Source organism: Myripristis murdjan, chromosome 13 (assembly GCF_902150065.1).
Source record: "Myripristis murdjan chromosome 13, fMyrMur1.1, whole genome shotgun sequence".
NCBI classification, from domain to species: domain Eukaryota; kingdom Metazoa; phylum Chordata; class Actinopteri; order Holocentriformes; family Holocentridae; genus Myripristis; species Myripristis murdjan.
Genome location: NC_043992.1, coordinates 27,962,600 through 27,977,729, shown reverse-complemented (window position 1 = coordinate 27,977,729; position 15,130 = coordinate 27,962,600). Strand labels below are relative to the sequence as shown.

General features: G+C 40.7%; 1 protein-coding gene across 1 annotated transcript in view; it reads right to left on the bottom strand.

Moving 5' to 3' along the window:
* drd2a (dopamine receptor D2a) overlaps positions 1-15,130 on the bottom strand; it is a 56,971-nt gene that overhangs the window by 825 nt on the left and 41,016 nt on the right. Inside the window, exons 3-7 of the mRNA XM_030066964.1 lie at positions 14,493-14,602; positions 5,905-6,041; positions 4,228-4,436; positions 2,929-3,015; positions 2,230-2,617 (exon numbers count right to left, since the gene is read on the bottom strand). Coding sequence (XP_029922824.1) covers positions 2,230-2,617; positions 2,929-3,015; positions 4,228-4,436; positions 5,905-6,041; positions 14,493-14,602 — 931 coding nt within the window. The remainder of the gene's footprint in view (positions 1-2,229; positions 2,618-2,928; positions 3,016-4,227; positions 4,437-5,904; positions 6,042-14,492; positions 14,603-15,130) is intronic.

Here is a 15,130-nt window from a genome sequence, read left to right as displayed (position 1 = left end):
AATGCACATGGTGCTGCCCTGGAGGTGCTGAGATATCAGCATCAGCTTTCACACCACAACAGGGACTAGTTAGTACATGTCTGCAAAGCTATTCAGCTTAGACAGCCCAGTTCCAGTCCATATCAAATTTTATCTTATTGTGGGTTGTCTTTTTTTTTTTAAGTCATTCTATTGATTTATTTTGTACTAAGCCAGCGGTTTCAATCCTGCTTCTTGGGACCCACAACCCTGCTTGTTTTCACTCCATCCCTCTAATGAGGGACTCATTTACACCTGGTATACAAGGTGACTGCAGTGAGGTACCTGATAGGATAGAGCAAGTGTGTTCTGTCTGACGCAAATACCCTTTTAGCTGCTGGTGATGAAAGAGCAGAGATGTCAGAGATACAGCCCGGGGGCCAAACCTTGGCCGTGAGCACGTCTCACCTGGCCCCCAAGATATTTTGGAGGATAGGAGGAAAAAACAAACTTATTTTTAGATCAAAATATTATTTTTTTTATTAAAATTTTGCATCTAATTATTATCAACTATGGGTAATAAGAAAAAAACAAGAAGTTGCTATTAAAAATGAGAAATAGAATGGTCCAGAAGTTTAGGAAAACCAGCCGGCCACTTGCTGCACTGACTGTTGCTGTGTTATGTTCAATCAAAAAAGTGAAAAGGCTGACATGAAGTGTAGAATTTTTCCAGACAGATTGAAAAAGCAGTTATTTTCTTCTTGGAGGTAAATGGCAAACCTGCATCCTATACATTCACATTTCTCTCTTCCGCTTTATGTAATTCTACATTATGTGTTATTTTCATGTGCCACCAGCAACTGCTCATTGATTGGTAGGCTACAAATTGATTGATTTCAAATAATAAATCATAAAGTAGCCTAAAATATCCATGTGTTGACTCGAGTTATATTGATGTTGGCAAAAAAATAATCTAGGCCCCGTGAGGTCTCATTTGAACAAATCCAGCCCAATAACTAATATGAGTCTGACATCCCTGCGCTAGAGAGGTCAAGGAGCCATCCAAATTGCCAGATTTAATCCTCCAGCCAACATGATCATTGTCACCAAATGTCATGGCCGTCCAACACATAGATTTTGAGATACTCCACTGCAATATGGATAATTTGGCCTGCTGGTGGCGATGGGAGATTTCATCCTCGAGGCAACATGAATGTTATGACCAAAACCCAAGGCGACCCCCCGAGTAGATTTGGCGATATGGTTTTCTGGACCTAACTGCTGACCGACAGACTCACAGACTCACACAGTGACATATACTGCAGCAGGGCCTCGTCTCGCCACTGCACTCGGCTTATGTGGTCTTTCTGGATTGTAGTAAGTCCTGACCGATAGTTTTATTGGATGTATGGTGGGGAACACACACACGCTGTAAATCTACTGCTCATCTCTAACACTTTTATTATATAGCCCGTATAAATGTTTGTATGAGGCTAATTACTAATATATAAATCCCCTCAGGGGTCACTCATAAAATATATTGGGCAGTTTTCTGTTGCTGCGGGCCAAATTACATCCAGCAATCCACGATATTGCTTAGGGCAATAAGAAGGTCACACACACCCACACACACATACACTCACACACACACACACAGAGAAAGAGAGAGAGAGAGAGAGAGAGAGAGAGAGGGGAGAGAGCTGGAAAGAAAAAAAGTTGAGTGTGAGGAGATTGTAACTGTGAGGCACATTTTTTACAAACTCAAATGTAAACATATAGTTGGGCTCTAGCAGACATCTATCTTAAAAATAATCAGAGCCCCTTCCCTGTGTTGCTTTATTGTCTGTCTTCTTGTCTCCAAGCGTATTTTTAGGTCTTACCGATGAGAATCACAATAAAAAAAGAGCACCTGCACAATCGGTCACAGAGCTCAGATTGCTGGGCGCTTGTAGAAAGAAAGACAACCGTCTAAACAGAGCTGGATTCGCTAGAGATTGATAAAGTAGAAACAAATATTTGGTCTCATTAGCAAAGAAAGCCTGGGAAAACCTCAAGAGCATCCCAATGCAGTCGCTGGGATAACAGCGCCAGTTGGTATGGATGTACTGAGTTGACAAAAGCACAGGCCATCTTCATCTCAGTGTACCTGGACATAAAACAATCATCCTACAAAATTTGAAAACTTCTAACTGATTGTGGATCACTTCATAGAAAATAGCAACCAAAAAGGAAAATAAGGCACCCAGTCAACTTAAGAATGAGCCAACTGACCTAGGACAATGGCTAACATCTGAGTGGCCTTCTTCTCCTTCTGCTGCGAGATCTTCCTCTTGCTCATACTCTTCACAGAGGTCTGAGTCTTGCCGTTAGGTAAGGCCTGCGTCTGGAAGGCCTTGGCCACAACAGGTGCTGGATTCACCAAGGCCTCCTTGGAAGGGTCTCCGTTCTTTTGTGATTTCTGGCCCTCCTCAGGTGGTGTGGGGGGCATGGAGGTGGGGCTAGCGGTGGCCTTGGTCGGCACCAGTAGCTGGTGGCTGGTCGTTGGAGCCTCTCCGAGAGCGCACTGTGGCTGCTGCTTCTGTTTCAGGCTGCTGCCGCTGTTGTTCAGCTCATCCAGCTCCAGATCTTCCCCCTCGTTGGCTACATCTTTGATGAATATCTGAGGAATAGTTAAAATAAGCAGAAAAAGCATGGATTCAGATGGCTATTATTCAGTTATGGGTTTGTAAAATGCATGACATTTAAACTAAACCTCCATTTTTCAATTTCTGTTCGCTGTCAGCAGAGGAAATCTAATTTTTAAAGCTATAGTTTCTTTGACATATGAGGGAAAAAATCAAGATGACACCTTCTGAAATCTTTTACAGGCAAAAAATATATATATACTGTTCCACAAATTAAACTATTTATATAAAAAAATAAAAAAAAAAGAAAAAGAAAAAAGAAAAAAGAAAAAAACTGAAATCATACCACTTTCTTCTTGTTGACAGGAAAACTCCCATTAGATTTAACAATCATGGTGCACAGCCTCACATCCTCTGGATGAGTGCACTTATCCTGAAACAAAACCACTGTGTCAGGAGAGCAGACGGGACAAAGCGCAACTGCCAAAAGGTTGTTTAAGCCCAGGTGTCAGAACTTACTGGATCAAATAAGGCTCCACACAGCTTTGGCATTGAAAGGCTGTTGAGCAAAAATATCAGATTTTTGCTCAACAGCAGCAATAATAATGACCTCTGCAGCATAAAAGCAAGTTAAACTGACCTGAAAATGCAGTTCAGTGTACAATGCCCGCTTTGGTGAAACAATCCTGTCCAGGTACTAACACTGTACAGGAAACTGAGTTGATTTAAAAATGTTTATGGCCCCAGTCTGACACATTAAGACATACATAGACCAGGTAGCCTAATATTACATTTTAGAATTGCAGGTTTGGTGTATTTTATTTGTCATTTACATTATGTCTGCAATGAAATGAACATTTTGAATGTTTTCTACCATGCCCTACTTTTAGTGTTTGCGGTCGCCTCATATGCCCCCCCCCCCCCCCCCCCCCCCCCCCCCCCCCCCCCCCCCACCCCCTCACACAAACACACACACACACACAAAACACAGGGTAAAATCATGCATGAACAGGAGTAATGTCGTGTGCTAAAAGAAAAGCATTACTAGGCTGAGCCCATTGAGCTTTGCCATGTCAGTAAAATCAATAACCAGAAAAGCAAAAGGTCGTTTTAAGGCCCACCGTAATTGCTGCTGCATTATGTCTTTTGACACAGGAACCTGCTAATCTAGTAAATGTAACATTAAGATTGGTTTCTATGAAGTAAGCAGTTATGGAAGAGCACATACAACACCCTGGTAATGCCTGAGGTACACAAGAGCCTTGGCCTTTAAATCCCTTGTCTAAAATGTACCCATTGTTTTCTAGAGAAAATCAATCTTCTTCATGCCTGGGTTGTCTTCCTGCACTGTGCTGTTACATAATACAGTGACAGTCCATAAATTCAATAGAGGAAATTACTGATGGCATTTTCATGGCAAGAACAAGATGTTTGTTTTACAGATGCACATTTTATATTTTAAACTTGTCAGCCCAACAAACAAATGTCAGTTTTCCGCCATTTCGGTAATTCAGATATCTATATAGGTTTCCCAATGTCCTCTGAAGCACAGGAAGAAGTTCAGGCATAATATACTTTAGGTCCACATCAATTACAGGTTTTCAAAGTGTGCTCATGGTAAACTGGGCCTGTACCGTTTGCTCACCTTCAGTGATGCGGCCATGTCATGATCAGCGGCTGGACAGGCGCGCTGCTTTGGCTTTGTGTTCACGCGTTTCCTTCGCTTTCTTAGCACCACGTAAATTTGCACATAAACCAGCAGAGTGATGATGAAGGGAACATAGAAGGACACAATGGAGGAGTAGACCACAAAAGCTGGATTGGCAATCACACAGAGAGACTCATCACGAGTAGCTGTGGAGAAAAACACAAAAGCACAGCCTCCATTTAAACTCCAGTGACCCCAGTCATCTTGACAATCTGCACAGGTTCCTCTAAGACATTCAGACCTGGATGCTCAAGTATTTTTTTTTTTTTTTTACAGCTTACAGCAAATCTAAAATTGTTATTTTTGCCCCCACTGACTCTTTAAATATTTTCCACAGTAAACTAAAGTTTCAAACGTGAAACCTCTGGCTGAGAACTGGTGGTCGGTGGTCTTTGATTGATTGCAATCTAACTTTTGAGAGCAGCTGAGAATTCTTTTGAAAATGAAACCCCTCCTATCCCGAGCTCACACCTTTTTTCATTCACTTACAGTGCAGCATAACTTCAGTGCATTGCAACCCCCCTTTTCTCCGGCCTCATTCAAAAGTCCCTTTTACAGTCTGCAGCTCTTCCAGAGTGTTGTCAGACGGTTGATGACTGACTCCAAATATAGAGAAAATGCACTATCTCAGCCCCTTAGCATCAGTTACCTGCTTTAGAAATGGTTTCAAGATTTTACTGAATGGTTTTACAGGATGAGTGTGGTTTGACCCCTATCTACCTTGCTGAGCTTAGGCTACCTAAAATTTCAGTATTTAAAAAAAAAAAAAAACATTTTAGCAACACAAATACTGAGAGATTACTGTAACAGATGATGCTGTTTTTTTTTTTTTTTTTTTTTTTTTACTAATTTATTACTGACAGCTTTTCGACTAGACTGATTTATTAATGCCTGAGCCTCAAGGTTAGGGTTATTTAGAGGCCAAATTCCTGTTTACAGAACTTTACAGGCCAGCAGGTTTAAAGCAAACAAAGCAGGATGACACTTTTTCTGTGAAATCTTTTTCTGAAGTAGATTGTTGATTGATTGTTGTCCGTAGACCGCTTTGCAAATGTTTCTGAAAAGCTGCCACACAGGCATGGTGACAACAGCAACAATGTAAAATATATAATAAATGGTTAAGACAAGAATAACTAACTAAGTTACTAACTTCATTTGTTATAATTTCTAGTAGTGGGAGAAATAGGAATGGCATTTCATATAAACTAATTGGTATAGTTAATGATGACATAAACAATAATAAATAAATCATCTGTAGAGATAATTATCACAGTATTGCAGTGATTCACCGCTGCTGTAACTGCAAATGGGTTCTTTTACTGCCATTCTGCCCTGGATTGCTGTTGTAATATTAATTTAAAAAAGTATGCAATCATTTAAATGATATTTCACTGATATTATATATATGATATTATATGATATTTCATGTCATTTCACTATTATTGCCAAAAGTGGTACAGGGTACAAAAAGTGACAACACACAATAATTCAGAATTTATGATATAATATTGACTGTGAGATTTTAGACACCAGCAGACCCTTTTGCCAAAGAATACAGCTTTTGTTTAAAGGAGCATTACTGCAACTCTGACCAGGCAATATTAGTACTCTTACCTGTGTTATTTAGGCCAAACAACAAGGGACATGATATGGCGAACGACAGCACCCACACCACAGAGATCATCACTGTGACCCGTCTCCTGGAGCTGTAGCGAGTGTTGTACAGCATCGGCATGGCAACTGCTGTGTAACTGAAAGATGGGAGGAAAAATACAAATAATAAAAAATAAACAAAACAAACAGTTTGTGCAGTTGTGGCAGGATAACCGTACATGTATGTGGATGCCTGACGCCTGTCATTTTTATTCCCATAATGTCCCAAACAAAGACGGGAAGACTCAGTTTTTTATCAGCAGCTTATGCCACCTGCTGTTTTCCTTTCAGCGACTTCTAAAAACTCTCCCAATGCATGGAGAATCCTTTGATTGTATTTCAAATCATTTTTAGCAATCTGAGTCAATAATACATTTCAAATTGTCCCGTTAGATGTTGGGCTTAAATTATGTTTGGCTCTACACATGAAAACAATACTGCTTTGAACAAAATTGTCAGCAGAGAATACTTTTGGTAAATACACAGAAAGAAATAATAATACAGTACAAACACCACATATTTCTCTGACACAAACATCAGTTATTTGTGCAAATAAAAAGGTAATTTAACAAAGTTTAACAAAACTTTAATCTTTTAGTGGCAAAAACAGTTGCTGAGGACTAAAGTTTATCTTGGCTGAGAGCTTCAAAGCATTAGCAGCACAGTTGGAAGTCCTGCTCTGAGGATTAGAGGCTGCCAGGAGATAGTCTGGTACATTTAACTCATACTAACATACAGAGGCACATCTTGACATTTTGAAGTTGAAGTGAGAGGAATGGAATGCAGTGACAATTTGGAAATGTTCCTGCATCTGATCTACAGTTTCTTCAGTGTCACTGCTATTTTTGTTACTATTATTATTTTTTGAATCCCTATTTGAAATTGAGGGGAATAAGCTCGTAGCAAAGTTGCATTTTTTCCCCCTTATGCATTCTCCAACATACAACCTGCGTAAAAATTAGATTATAGAGATGCCTTAGAGCAGTGGTTCTCAAACTATGGTTAGAGTACCACTGGTGGTAGGTGGAGTGCTCCCTGGTGGTAAAATGGAAACCTTTGTTTTATATCTGAGTTACATGATCAGAATATTACAGTTTGATTCTCCAGTCTTTTCTCTAAAAATATTCTTTGGTTAATTACATGTAGTCCATGTAAACTAGATCATAATGTAAATGTATGCCCACTTCCATCAGCATCGGTTGGTGCACTTCAGAGATCAGGTCACAGTGTGCAGGCACGGTAACTCAGCTAGTGGCAGAAACCCCTGAACTGAATGAAAAATCAACTTCAAAACCATCGAGTCTTATCATGTCATGGCTGAAAGGAGTTGCCCAAAAGAGTGATAACAGCTTGGCACCATTTGGCAGTGCACCTGTTGTGAGCGAGGAGGGCACGACGCCCACCATCACCAGCCCTGCCACAGCCCTGGTGCTAGAGGCATCTGAAAACAGCAACAAGATGGTATGATCCACATTATCTCGCTTTGGGATTCACTATGACTGGGGTGAAGGAAGAGCCAAGGCCACAATGTGTTGTGTGAAATCCTGAGTGATAAATGCATCTGCACTTGACAACAAAACGTGCACTTTCAAAGGATAAGCCCACTGGTTTTTTTTTTTAAAAGAAAAGAAACTTAAAAATCTGAGACAGGCAAAACCCACTCTGTGAAACAAAGACAACTAACCTGTAGAGAGAGAGAGAGGGAGAGAGAGAGAGAGAAAAGGAAGGTGGACTGTGGCTGTTTCCCAGAATCTCTAAGGAAAGACTTTATCATTTAACCTCGGTACATGGGCTGACCTTATTAGTGAGCCAGCTGAAATCCCCAGGAAATGCACAGCCTTTTACAGCGCCTCATGCATTGATTTCTTTGTAATTTGGTTTCAAAGTCTTGGTATAAAAGAAGGTGTAAAACCTTCAAGCAGGTCAAGCTCTTCTTTGGCTACTGTATGGATTTGATTATAGAAACACACATGGGAACACAGGATCAGATAATTCCACAAATACTGTATGTAACTATTAATTACTCTGTGACGCTAAAAAATACTAAAAATCAAAAATTCGATACAAACAGGAATGTTATATTGGTGAATATGAGCAACTCTTAAAAAGCCAGTGAGGGGGAAACCAATACTCCGTTTTTCAAATTTCTGTATGAGCTACACTGATTATTAATGAATATCTGTGAGTGCATCTGAACGTCTGTAAATTAATGTTATATAATACTGTAGTGTTGTGTTATCAGGTTGAGCAATGAAATGAAGTGAGTCCTTATCCCAAGGATAATGGCCCTGAGTACTGTCAATCATCTTTTCACTGATTAGTGTACACAAGCACTAAGCAAGCAGTCCTGAAGCATATGAATTATATTTAAATGTTAAAATATATGCTGTTCTCCTCCGGCATGCTCTAGCTGCTGGAAAACAATTCACTTCATCACAGGGCCTGCTGGTGGAGCTAGAGGGAGGGTCATGATGTCACCATAATTGGCAGATTTTATACTCTACCCAACATGAATGTTGTTACCAAATTTTATGGAGATCCACCAAATACATTTGGAGATATGCCCTATGAAAGATTAAAATTTCACCTGCTGATGTAGCACAGGGACGGCAGTGGAGTCACCGAAACTGAGAGGTTTCATCTTCCAGGCAACATGAATGTTGTCACCAAAATGAATTGCAATCCAGCAAATATATGACCCTGTGGACTTACTGACCAGCACAGTGACATATAAGCCCCTACTTCCCGGTGGAGAAAAAAATAAACACATTGTTTTGTGCAGGTTTGGTGCCTGGTGGTGGTGCTACGGGGAAGGTCATGGGGTCACCAAAATTGCCAGGTTACATCCTCGAGCCATCATGAGTGTTGTCACCAAATGTCACCGAGATCCATCTGATTCATATGCTGCTCTGGACCTGACTGCCGCCCAACTGACTGACACGGTGAAATAGAAGTCCCTGTCCTCCAGCGAGGCAAAAAAGGTGTTGAAAACTCTAATTTTTCTACAGTTTTGACCTAGATGTCCTTGTTTGGTTTAGCAACCTCCACCCATTTACAGTTCCATTTTCCTCCCTGTTTACATTTTATCCTTTAGTCAACAAGAGGTACTGTAAATAAGCTGTAGAGTTTAGTAAACAAGATGACAGGTTGTAAAAAGTAAAAAGGTGTTTTAAATCTGTAGAACACAGTCTGTGAAAAAATGACAGAATTAATATTGTAGTGTGCTGAATTTAAAAACACTGCCAGAATGAAATTAAATGGCAGCTGTGCGCTAAATGGTTGAGTGCTGAACTGCACTGCTGCTGTTCTGCAGCTGCTCCATACAGTAATGTTGTAATTGTCAGGATGTATAAACTGTAGTTCTCTGAGTAAAACCTAAACATGCTCTTGGGACAGCCTTCAGATAACCCCTTTCCACTGTAACTCTGTTGACCTCCAATGTGATTTCATTTAACTGGAGCACTGAAATTAATATACTAAATACAATTTAGTGTATCTTGGTAGCTTTATTAGCATGACACTGCACATAACTTTTTTCTAGCATATGTTTGACATTAGTTATTGTTTATGGTAAAGTAGACCCTGCATTGCCACACAGCCACTAAACACAGTCAAACCAAAATAAGTGGTAGTTTCATGGGTTTGAGAGAAAATCAAAATTGAGCATGGCATTACTAGGCAGACCTCAAAGTCACGCTCAGCTCACAAACCCAGCCTATATCAGCTGATGGCTCAGCTGATATGGTCTTCTATGCACTCAACTGGCAAATCTCATCCAAGGCGCCTTATTTAAGCTGCTTTACCCTGCCCGCCCCTGCTGCTTCCTCTGCAAGCTTTGCAACCCAGCTCCTCCTTTACATACTGTGTCTGACTTAATCAATGTCATATCTGTTGTCATTGTTGCCTACTTGTTCTGTCCCCTATGGGGTGGGGGGATGGTGGGTGGGGGCAGGGGGGTGGGTCTTTTCTGCTGCTAAGGTTTTCCATGTATGTACATGGAAGGGCAGGTGAACGCAGCACAGAGTCATACCAAATACAACCTACTGCAGGAGGTAATTAAAATTTTCTTAAATAATCTTATATAATCAAAAAGCACATAACTGAAAATATTTATATCAAAATATATAAAAGAGCACCTAAATTAAATTAGGAGCAGAGCGGGGCAAGAAGAGCAGAGCAGGAACAATGGAAACACTGAAATTTCCACTGCATCTGATCATGGGTTGTACATTTCGGTGTTCCAGATAGTACTGCATTATCTCTCCATTAACTGAATGAATTCAGCATTTCCTAAGATAATGTTAAGAACAAAAGTGACTTAGGTGTCAGTATTCCTGGACCTTAATGGGTTTGGCATTTCCTAACCCAGGCATGCTCACTTCTACACGTGTAGCAGATAGCTCCTCTTCAGGCTGGAGATGGCCACAGAAAATGCTTCTCATGCCTAGGTGTTGAACACTTGAGAGAGGAGCTATCCTCTGCTCCATGAATTAATTATAACTTCATGTCACAAGCTCTCAGGCTCGTCAGCTCCTGCTTGATCATGAGCTACCACTGTCTGTTGTTGCAAACAACAGTACTGCAGAAATGCCAGACATGTCTTGCTGGTGACACGGCATGCCCACCTAAGAAACAGGGTCAAGAATGTTGAAAAAGTAGAGTAGAGAGCCTGAGTTCACTCAGATGAACAAAATAATTCCAGCATGCCAAGGCTTTCAGATCGGCACAGGATAGCCCTCCCTCTAAGCCTCCTTCCCAAGCGGGATGAGGATGCCCTGCCCACACAACCTGAGGCTTTGGGGTCAGCGTGCTACTTGTAGCTCATACTGCAGCCCCATGGGTGACGGCCGCAGTGTCCAAGGAGTGTAAACTACAGTTTCAGCAGGATTAGACTTTCTTTTATCAAAGATCCCTCGTAATCCCTTGCAGCAGGAGAAAATGAACTGAAAATTATTTTCACCCAATATTTGAGTTAAAGTCCCCCTCCAGCCATTTATTAAACTGCTAAAAAGCATTCTGTTCATTAATATTACATATCTAGATGTTTTTTCCGTGAAAAAACACCCCTTGATGCCTTAAAATGACTCTACTTTTTTCTTTTTTTTAATAAGCTCGACTCTATACCTCGCCCTCATTAAGTATGTATGATTCTCGAACTATGCAAATAATCCCCGCCAACCCCTCTTGCCTGCTCTCTTACCGCCTTGTAACTTGTGCCGTATTTGATAATCTATCTAAAAAATTTTTTTTTAGCAAATCTGTTAGACTAATCTGTTACACTGAAATTTTTCATGTGAAGCAACCATTTCAAGTTGGTCTTCTTGATTTTTTCAGAATAAAACATTCAAAGCAACCGGCTAATGGTATGGAAAGCACCACCTCATCAGCTGAGGGGACTGGTCCCTTATGCCCCTTTTCCACCAAAAAACACCTGGTGCTAGTTCGGAGCTGGTGCTAGAGCCAGTGCTTAACTGGTGCCAACAAAGAACTGGTTTGCTTTTCCACCAGCCAAGAGCCAAGCGGAGCCAAGTCAGAGCCACGTCATTACGTCATCGTAAAACGTGATCACGTGGGTGTGCGAGACGCTCGCTTGGAATCACAACAACAAACATGGACGACCCACCATAGCGATGCAAATACTGCTTGTGTTTACAAGCCTACATTGCGGTCCAGAGGCGAAAAACACAATTATTGCCGGCTACCCGTCATATTCGTGGTTGGAACGAACGGTGAGTATATTTAGCTTTATGTTTATAGCGATCGCTGCTCCCGTTTGAGTCTGTAAGTCCGCCCACCAAAAAACTGGTGCTAAGTCAGGCACTGGCTCCGAACCAGCCCTGGTGGAAAAGGGGTATTAGACTTAAGACGTCATAAACGTGGCCTACCTAAATCCAGGTGTTCGAGCTTGTCCATGGCACACTGCATGGGACATTGAGTACCAGTGACCCTTTCCCTAGACCGCTGCATCTTCTGAAGGTACATGTTAGTAGCCCTGTTCCCAATACAGGCCTAAGGCTTATGAATCCCTAAATATCTGGAATGACTGGCAGATCTGTGCCCCAAACAGTCACCAGTGTAATTGGATCCACTTGGATCCAAGGAAGGACAAGAGAGTCAAAGTATCCAGCCAGTGTGCTCTGTGGCCATGGAGGAACATGTGCCATGGTGGTAACAGAAGCCCTTGCCTTCATATGGTTAGCTGCTGGAGGTGGAACTTTGCACAATGACAGCCACATCATCAAAATATAATTGAAATCGCAATATGACTGAGTTCTGTAATTGCAATCACAGGAGCTGTTTTTTTTTTTTTTTCTTTCTTTTTGATTAAGGTTAAATGTGCGACAAAAGCAGTTAAAATCAAGCATTGTGATAATACAAATACAATTGGCCCACAAATCATAATCTCCAGGCATTTTCTCCAGAAAGCATTTTTGTTTGGTAAAGACCCCAGCTCATCATCATCTGAATCATTTTTTCAGTGAAAATGAAAATTAGGATGCAAAATAACTCACAAATAATAGCACAATTTTTCTGTCCGTCAAAATAAATATAATATAATTACTAACTAAATATGATTTTTTAACCACATCATTCAGCCCCAACTCAAACATCTCCAACATTATGATTTTTCAGGCACATAGTTGTCAGACAGCACCGCAGCACGCTAGGACCCGCATGTAGAGGTACTATTTGTCTCAAGACCGCCAAATATTTTGACTGACAGAGTACTGCCAGAAAAGTATTTAAGCTTTCAATGCACTTACATCAGTACAGTGAATTGCTCCATATTTACATGTAGAACACAAAACCATAATAAATATATGATTCATCATATTTTTTATGGGGTGTAGTTTTTTGTTTTTGAAGTACATTGTTTTTAGGCAGTGCATCAGCTTCTCTTGATTTTTAAATATTTGTCAGGTAGCTAAGGAGGGTTCTGCTATTCTTCAGTCACCGTTGCTCATGCAGGGCAACAGGGTCGACGGTGCTTTCCTGGGGCTAACACATGTAGAAACTGTGCTTTCTCTGCATGGTTTTAAAATGTCCTTTGCCATTGAGAAAAAATGCATTGATGCAGTCTTCCAACGACCCACCTGTCTCCATGCTGGGATGCACCAGTGAGTCCACAGTTTGAAAGTCACTGGTCTACACTACGTCTTACACAGGGTCTAATCCCAGCTGCTGGTGGCTCTGATACAGTCACAGTGACCCCGACTAACATATACTACTCATGCTCCTCAGTGCTCAAAGAACCACTGCACTTGCCCAGGAGGCAGAACCTGCTCTTACATCTAGTTTCATATCTGGCATCTAAACCCAAATTGCCTGTAGCTGTGTATTTGAAATCTGAAGGGCCAGGCTCATTCATGAAGGACTGTTACCAGACTGTAATCCAGCCCATTTAACAGAGTACCTTTCACCACCCCACTGGAGTTCCTGCAGTCCTAGATGACAGTAAATCAGCAACTGTACTTTGAAGGTCTATGTAGCCACCATTTCAGCTTGGCAGCTTAGATAAAAAAACATCTCAGTAGTAGAAGCCACTGAGACGCAAATCAGTTTGTTTTTGGAACTCAACATGAGTTATGCTGAGTTTTTGCCAATGGTGCTAGCAGTCCCTTATCTATACCCTTTGAGCCCTTGGGGCAGCTGAAGCTGTCTGCCAACACAGCCTTTGTTCAAACTATAGCTTCAGAAAAAGCATGTGAATGAGGTCCAAGATTTGTCCATGAGCCAAATGTGCATGCCCTGGAAGTCTGATAGCTTGGGGTTGGTACTTTTCTGTTGGATTGTACACTGGATAGAGCTATCTCCAGGACACAGAGATGATTTTGGTGCCATTTTCTCACCACATACAAGGTAACCCCAAAAAACATTTTCATCTTTCCTTATTCATTCATGAAATAAAAACTTTTGACACAAAGTATGGAATACATATAATGGAAAGGTAATGCAGACCAAGGGTAAATGTGAGGTCCAAATCATTGAAAATAGACTTAGACTTAGAAAAAGGAAAAAATATTACAGTACACAGATTTGCACTAGTTGTATTGCTCTTTTGTTTTGGGATATATATGGATTGTGTGACACCTTTTTCCTTTTCCAGTTTGGAATACAGCACAGTTTTGAAAGAGCTACAGTTTTTCTTTATCATTCATTTTGGAGAGAGTAAAATTAATACCCTAATGTAGCAATTTTATTTCAGAAAATTGCTGCAATATCTCATATTCAGAGGATCATATAATGTACACAACAACACAACACCTGGCAGCTGGTAATAGCATCATTAATCTATGTGCTTTCATAAAAAACATACATTTATTTCATTGTAAAATATCCATTCCCATGTAAAATGTAAAACCTCAGAATCCAAACACATTTTGCAAATACAAATGTGCACATTGAAGGCCAAACATACAAAAAAGCCCTGCATTCCACCAGGTATAGTGTTTCGCTTGTGTCTTACAAGCTAAAGATTTCCATTGCAAATCGACGCAGGAAGCATGACAGGCATTGGGCCAGAACAATAGGCGAAGTAGCGAACTCACCGATCAATGCTGATGGCACAGAGATTGAGGATGCTGGCTGTACACATCATCACATCCAGAGTGACAAAGATGTCACAATGGATCTTGCTGAAACGCCACTCTCCCACCACCTGAAGAGAAAAACAAAAAATGGCTGTTTACAGTGATAGTCAACCAAGCAACAGTGTTGCATTAGCCCAGCAGAGGCGGCACCTCAGTAGAAGTGATGTGTTTTTCTTTTGCAACAAAAAGAGATCCTGACAGTCAAGTCTGCTTGTTTATTTTTCACATTATTTACACAACAGTAAGAAAAAGGGGGAGATAAACATCAAGAGCGAGGCAGGGGAAGGTGGGATGAAAGGGATTTAATAACAGAGCCAAAAAAACACTAAGTGCAGGTTTTAATAATTACAGATTTGATAGAGGATGAGTAAGGTGGAGGGTTCATTTGAGGTGTTACACAAAGGATATCCACAGCTGGTGTAAACCAATGGCCCATTACATTCATATTATTAAAACAATGATAAAAACATAGTGAATCACCTGATCTACTTGTTGGTTACTTTGATGACGACTCTATCACTAAACGCATCCCATCTTTTCTCTTAAATCAATAGGAATAAAACAGAATTATAAATGCCCTCCATGTTGGTAAGGGT